General features: G+C 39.4%; 1 protein-coding gene across 20 annotated transcripts in view; it reads left to right on the forward strand.

The window, feature by feature from the left end:
* Positions 1-7,615, forward strand: part of PRDM16 (PR/SET domain 16) — a 459,271-nt gene that overhangs the window by 156,648 nt on the left and 295,008 nt on the right. For 19 of the 20 annotated variants that reach the window (XM_025212044.1, XM_025212072.1, XM_025211963.1 and 16 more), the window contains one exon: positions 479-828. In XM_025212044.1, coding sequence (XP_025067829.1) covers positions 479-828 — 350 coding nt within the window. Of the gene's footprint in view, positions 1-478; positions 829-7,615 lie in introns of those variants that run through there. The other variant, XM_025212051.1, reaches the window with a different exon arrangement.

The following is a 7,615-nucleotide window of genomic DNA, read 5'->3' on the forward strand; positions in this document are numbered from 1 at the left end:
CCTGTTTCCTAGCCTCCATTCCTGCTGTCTCATATACTGCCCAGCCAGTATCTCTATGTCCTTTTTTCTGTCTCACTATTGCCCTCTATTCCTTTTAAAATAAAAACTTCCATTCTGAGGTATGAAACTTTGTGACACTCGGTACTCTTCAAACCAACAGACGTCTTAAGCAAAAACCTGGACCCAAAGAATTAGCCAAGGAACGGGGAGCTGTATATCATGATCATTAGCTGTGCATTATTTTAGCTGTAGATCCAAACTTGAGCCCTTCTGCTTCAAGTTATGGGGGAGGCATGGAAATACCTCAAAATCAACACAGGTAATTGTGAGTCTGAAGTCTGTAGCTCAGGATCATCATTCTTCTTGCACCATTTCTTAGCACATCCTCAGCATTTTGATATTTCTTGTTTAGGGCAGGGGATCACTAATTGTTCACCTCAGGATGACAGGTTGTTTTGTTCTGTTGTTTCCCCTGTAGGTGATAGCGAGATTGTAAATAATATGTACGAGACCGATCCCGATCTGCTGGCTGGTGAGAGTGCAGAGGAGGAAACAGAGGACAGTATTATGTCCCCCATCCCTGTCGGCCCTCCATCACCTTTTCCCACCAGCGAGGACTTCACCCCCAAGGAGGGCTCACCTTATGAAGCTCCTGTCTACATTCCTGATGACATTCCAATACCAGCAGATTTTGAACTCAGAGAATCCTCGATTCCAGGGGCAGGGCTAGGGATCTGGGCCAAAAAGAAGATTGAAGTTGGGGAAAGATTTGGACCTTACACGACGGTGCAAAGGAACACGCTAAAGGAAACAAACTTTGGATGGGAGGTAAGCAAGCTGAATATGATTGATCACGCTCATTTGTCTTGTACAAACTGTTTAATAAGCTAGACTGAGTCCTGACTGGCCTGGGGATAGAAGTGTATGGGAAGGAGTGACTTTACTAATGTCATGTTTCCCTGGCTTATCTTGCAAACCAGTTTGCACGCACTATTTAAAGAAAAGGTGTCCAAAATCCTGTAGGTCTTCCTCTGGGCTACAAATACTGCTCTAGCACTATTTTAGCCTTACTGATGTACCATTTCTTAAAATACATATTCTTGCAGTTTTCAAATTGTGTTTCAGAACTTGCTGCCAGAACAGAACAAGTAAGATTAATTGCATCATACATTTGCAGATCGCAAAATATTTCAATATGCCACCCTAGATATTCAGTCTGTGTTTGTGTTGCCAGACCTTACAAGCTGTTCAACGAGAATAGCTTGCTAACATCCTTGAAGCAGGTGTTCTGGAGCTCCCTATCCTGTGACCATGGTAAAGAGACACAAAAAGACATGGGGCAGGGTTTCCTCTGGAACTGAACAAGGAATTTTTTTAGAATATGGAAAACAGTGTCGAACCCCAGTGGGAGGTTTATCCTTAGACTCTTCCCCAGCCTCCCCCATTTGTATATTCCTACGTGCTCTGACACGTTCTGATATGAATGCACCAGAGCAGACTCAAGTAATTAAGTTTGCTCCAGCGTGCTGCAGTGTCGCGTGTATTTAGCGTCCCCGTGTTTCAAAATGGCACTTTAAAGCTGGTCGAACAAGCTTTAGTTAAAGCACCCCCACTGCCATTTTGGAACACGGGACCCTAAATACACGAGACACTGCAGGCATTTTAATTAGAGCAACTCCTGAGAGCTGCTCTAATTAAAATGCCCCTCCCCCCACCCCAGGAGTCCAAAGTATTCTTCCCCACCATTAAATGGGGAATCCCTTTAGGACTGAATCTGAGGGCCACGTATTCAGATAGCATGGACTGGTGTCAGTCTATTGCTTTTCAGCCGTTTCACATTCTCCAGAGATTTGGCACAGTATCTGTCACTTCATGCTTACACATATCTAATGAGGTTTAAGACACTGGGTTCGAGAAGAGGAACTGCGGAATTCCTTTTAAACTGTATTGCCTGTGATTTAGACATGTTCGTTATCTGTGCGCTGCTAGGAGTGACAGTAGCATCCCAATAAGCTTTCTCATTTGAAAAAAAAAAGAGGCAGGTAGGATCTGTATGATTTAAACGAGCACAAGGCAATAGAACAACAATTAATATGATGTTGCTCTGAAATTCTCTGGCACAGTTCGTTTCACTGCATCGATGCAGACAGCTCATTCTAAGGGAAGCTTAGCTACTGCATATATTTACTTGTGCCTGAATCTCTTTCACTTACAGATGTATTAGAGCACAGATCGTCTATTTAAGAACCATTTAAGTCTCTTCAGTGCAGGATGATGTAACAGTCACAGACCCATGAAATCTAACTTGGTTAGACTTTTCTTTTTCTCCAGTAAGTTATAACCGGGGAGAATTATTTCAGAATGTTACATTAGCTCAAGCATATATTGGCAGCTTTGAAGAAACTTTCTTCAACTAGTTGTTGAAATTCTTTAGCCATGTTGTACATTTTTAATCCAGAGCCCTGGCAGCTTGAAAAACAAAGCTAGATTTTCAGTTCCAGGATTTTCAAAAGTGTTAAAACAAAAACACCTGAAATTCTGTTAACCCCAGTAGCTAGGGGACCCTTGGGGAGATGCTCTCTAGCAAGGTTTTCAGTATTTCTTGGTTTTGGTCAGGTTAGTAACTGGATAGCACAAGAACCACCTTTCTCTTGGTATTTCTTCTTCCTGTCCTGGCTGAAATTCAACGCAAATACATGATGTAGTTACTTTACAGGTTTTATGTTGTTCACACACACGGTACCAAAACCTTAGAAAAGTTTTTATAAACTCACCTCTACAATCAGAAACCAGCCAGTGAAAAATCACCAAAAATAGCATTCATTTGTAGCAGCTTTCCTTGTGTCTGAAACAATTCACTTTGTACTAGCAAGGACCCACTTACTCCATGATTTACAGGGATGGATGAATTGTCATTTTTTTCTTGAATATCTTTGTGCATAGGATTTTACTCATGTGAGTGGTCACAAACAAAATGAATAATAAGAACGATCTGAAACTATTTGTGTGAGGAAATGAAAGTTGTCTTGAAATTAAATGGATTTTGAGGCATATAATATCAAATGACACTAATCCTCACTAGCAGTAAGAATTTTATACATTATTAAAGAAACCTAAACAGGAGTTATTTGAAAAGCTGCTGATATGCCATAATTTTTTTGTCCAAGTTCATAAGTAACAAAGAATTGTCAAAAAGAAGAAAGGTCAGACTTAATTTAAAATAAGTTTATGCTCAGCTCTTCTCATATTTATACTTCTAAAATGTACTGATTTTGTAGACTTTACAGCTAGATTCTGTGAAGCCCAGCGAAATGTGCCCAGCTGCAACAGATGTGTTTGCTTACTTTTTTAATATGTCCAAAGTGCATAAAAAAGCAAGACACTCACTGCAAAAACAAAACTCAACTATATTTTGCCTTCCCTCTGCAATAGGAAGTTTCTGAGGTGCTAGAATCAGGGCTTGGTTGAATGAATGAATGAGTCAGATCTCCCTATCATAATTTTTTTTTTTAAGAGAAAAGGAAAGACATGTAAAAAGAGAACTCACAGCTTAACTTTCCCGGATATGTAATGGAGGTGCCTCATAGGTTCATCCTGGAGTTAGCTTTGTCTGTTGTGCACTTCAGAATGTGTTGAATGTTGGGTCAACATTGCTTTCAAAGTATGCTTGTGGAAAAGGAGTTTTTCATCCGTTAGAGCATTGGAAATATTTGGCCATTTCAGAGAGGGTGTGGGTACAGAGAAGCTGTGGAATCGCACAAAATACTGTTCACATGTTAAATATTCTTTTATGAGCAATATGGTAATACCTTGTGGAACGAAGGAAAACATTCCTCAAGGAATATGCCGTCTAAATGGTTCTTAGGCTGCAAAAAGGAAGTGCCTTTAACAGAGAAGTTAATCCTCCCGTTTTTTCCCAAACCTGTTACATTCCGAATGAGGTTTTATTCAGGTTTGTCCTCCTTAGGCTGTGCACGGACATCATTTTTTAAAGTGTTTAAAAAAAATGTGAGTGCATCGTGAGGGAGGGGCTTGCTGCACAGGAGTACATATCAGCTGTTCCGATTTAGCTGCTACATCCATCTGCTGCTATAGCAGTGTAAGAGGCCCAAAAACTACTATAGCCCTGCTTCGTTCAGGGTTGAAGTTATACCAGTTTTGCTCCATCTTACACCATAATAGGAGCATACAGACATAACAGCTATAGTGGAACATCTTACGCAGGTATAATTTAATGGCAGTGCAACTGTTACAGTGTCCACACCTTTGGAACACTTGGTAGATAAAACACTATCTTTTTGGCTCACAAGTCTTGGAAATCGGAGGAAATTTGAATACTGGAAAACTTTTTCTTTGACCTTGAAATAACTTTGTTTTTGTCTCCTATGTTATTCTGATAAAAGCTTTTGTTTACTTTCGTATTTTTAAGTAATGTTGCATATCTCCATTACTCACCAAATGCCAGGCCTGATACAGGCCATATCTATTATCTGCTATATATGTTGACTTTGTGATACTATTTATTTTTGTGGTGTACGTGAGTGAACTTCCCTTCTCTATGGTATTCCTCGCATTGCTGCGGCATTCTTTTGTTCCCTGGCTGACAGGTACATTTCATGCCAGAAAGTTAGAAGTATTTGTCCTCACTCCAACGTCCTCAAACACTGTCTTGGATCCACCCTGACGCTATCTTGTTTGACCTTGGTAGTACAGACACCAATCACCTGCTTTTTGGGCTCCTCCCCATTTTGTTCTGGTTCATTTTCCAAACACTTCTAAGCAGTTTTAACCTTGTTTTTAGAAATCTGCGTTGTGTCACAAAACCATCTCCTACGTGGCACGTCTAGGTGATGTATCTTTTTTGTGCTCTAAACTGGAATCCGTGTTTTAAACAGTGCTTCTGCCTACATGAGTTGGTTAAGGTGGCTTACCTCTGGATGCTGACAAGAAATGTCCTCTTTTGTTTTGCTTAATATCCTCTGTATTAAAGACCATTGATTATTTAGCCATGTGTTTCCAACCCCTCTCAATGAAAGTCATTGCAGGGGACAGTGGACATGAGAAAAATATGATCAGTGGATCTTTGATCACTCCAAAACTAAACGTGTGTGTCTACATGCTCTTTCTTACTATAACTATGGTTATCACGGTAGTAATGTGCTAGTAGAATAATGATTGTAGTTCTAGTTCTGTATTTCTCTATCGGCAGGTACTCTCCTTCTGTTCAACATTATATTTTTAAATAGTCCTACATAACCTGTACTTTCAATCTTCCTTGTCTTCTCATGAATTTAAGGGGACTCCTGTCACAGGATTCCCGCTACTTACTTGTTGCTATTGATTGCTGGCTACATGAATTATTTGTTCTGCCACATCAAATATATTTCATTAGTGTTTTTATTTCACACAGGATAATTTTGGCATCTGCCATTTCATTCAACAGTTTAATAACTTAATGGATGAAATTCTTGCACTAAAACTTTTCAGTCTAGGAAATCTACTGGCATGGGCTCCCCCTGCCTTCTCCCCCAGTGTGGACTAGTCTATTCAGGTCAAGAATGAAAGATCAGCTTTCAGATTTTAGGCTTGGATAGGAATATTAAAATTAAACTAAAAAGTCAACTGAACCTCTTCAAACTTTAAAGGCAGCTCAGTGCTGCTTGAGGTAGGGGCCAGTTTTATTTCATATGCTTCATCCATGCCTGGCACCGATGTAAAACATCTAGCTCCAGGAGGTAAAAGAAGAATGCCGTTTACTGAAACTTTCAGCTTACTCATTATTTCCTCTTAATAGCCTGAAACATCAAGTAGGGAATACAGAAGGCTGGGTCTGACCTTGAAGGAGAAAAAGATGCATAATTGTTTATTATTGACATTTTCCCTTTTAGCAGGATGGGAAGAATCAGGTTGGGATAGGGTGAAAATTCCCTGCGTTATCTGTTTCATTCCTTTAACCACATTGTTTCTTTACACATTTTTTTTTCTCAAATATTTGCTTTCCAGAATGTATTTTTAAACAAATTCTTTAATTTAAACCACACCTGTTATTCATATGCCTTTTTTTTCCTAGCATGGCACGACAGTGAATGATTCACTCTCATTTCATAAGAATATGAGATGTGTCCGGCTGCTTATTCTTCCCCTGCCAGAGATGATTCAGTGAATTCTTATATAGGACTGTGTGTGCTCTATGTTTTCTCTCTGAAGTCAATTCCTTGAAACCACCATGGTGGTCATATTTGTCTATTTATTTTTTTAAAGAAGAGGACACAGCACAAATTAAAAGCCTTTGATTATTTAGTGTGATGCAAGTGCACTTCTGTTTGGCTCCCTTGGTCCTATTACTCCCTTGCCTGCTGACACAAACACACCAGTCACAATGCCCCAAATAAATCACAACATGTTTTCACTTTATTGCCCCTGGGGCCTTAAAAAAAAAAAAAAAAAAAAAAGGCCAGCACATTGATTTTGATCATTTTGTTGAGTAAATAATAACATTTATCATTGTGCTGTTTATTTTGCTAATTAAAAGATGGCTGGGAGAGACTCCTAGAGGGAGCAGTTGAATGTGAGGGGACTTGGGAGTAATATTTAGATATGCTACTAATTCATTTTATTGCACAGAATAGAATAGATCAAACAGAATTATTGGTTTCTTTGGTTTTACTTTTTTTTTTAACAAGTGAAGTTCTGTTAAACACAGGAAGTGATTCTTCTTCCACTCGGATTTTAGGTTTTGTAGATTTTTCTTTTATGTGAATAACCCTCCCCACTGCCCTGTGCCGTGTATTAGTTCAGTTTTTAAAGGTGGGGATAGAAAGCATCCTATTAAAATAAGTGATCGGCGTTGATAAATTAACAGTAATAAGCAGTTAAGACACAGCACGAGTTCTTGGCTTGAAAGCCCCAGGATCACATCCAGGCCAACAGTGAACTCTGCTTGAATATCTGAGATACTTTATGGTGTCAGTTACACATAATAGTTCAACCTCTTTGCTCCCATAGGAGAGAATATTTAAACATTATGGGGTTCTTTGTGGGGGGGGGGGGTTGGGTTTTTTTTGAGAATTCATGACATACGCACACTGAGGAAGAATGTGCTTCAGAGAACTGGCTCTGAGAACTGAAAAGAGAATCGTATCATACTTCCTTGGGGCTTAAACAAAATTATATAAAGTGGGAAGAGACATCTGCACATATTTCCAAGAGTGAGGGTTTCTTGACTGGCTGTTAGTGGAAGAACACAGAGCTCATATAATTTCACTTCACTTAACCTGATCCAAAATCTGCTAACGGGCATGAGAGCCTTGAGAACATCAGACCTTACATGCATTTATAATTCCTACTGTCCTTCTAGGCAAACAGTTTCTTTAAAGTAAAATCCAACCAAGACCCGAGTCCCTAGTCTGAACTGAAGCAGAGCCCTAAAGTTGTTTTTAGAATTCATATTCAGAATCCAAAGTGCTAATGTGCCTCATGGGAGATGCTGTCCCTGCTGTTGCCAATTCTGCTTTAATAGAGAAGCACCAGAATAGATATCTTTCAGAAGAGCTTGTTCTCATCTGTCTGATTTCTAAGCCAAAGTTGTTTCAAGCAGTATCTGATGTCTTTCCCT

The sequence above is a fragment of the Alligator sinensis genome, unplaced genomic scaffold (assembly GCF_000455745.1).
Source record: "Alligator sinensis unplaced genomic scaffold, ASM45574v1 scaffold366_1, whole genome shotgun sequence".
NCBI lineage: Eukaryota > Metazoa > Chordata > Crocodylia > Alligatoridae > Alligator > Alligator sinensis.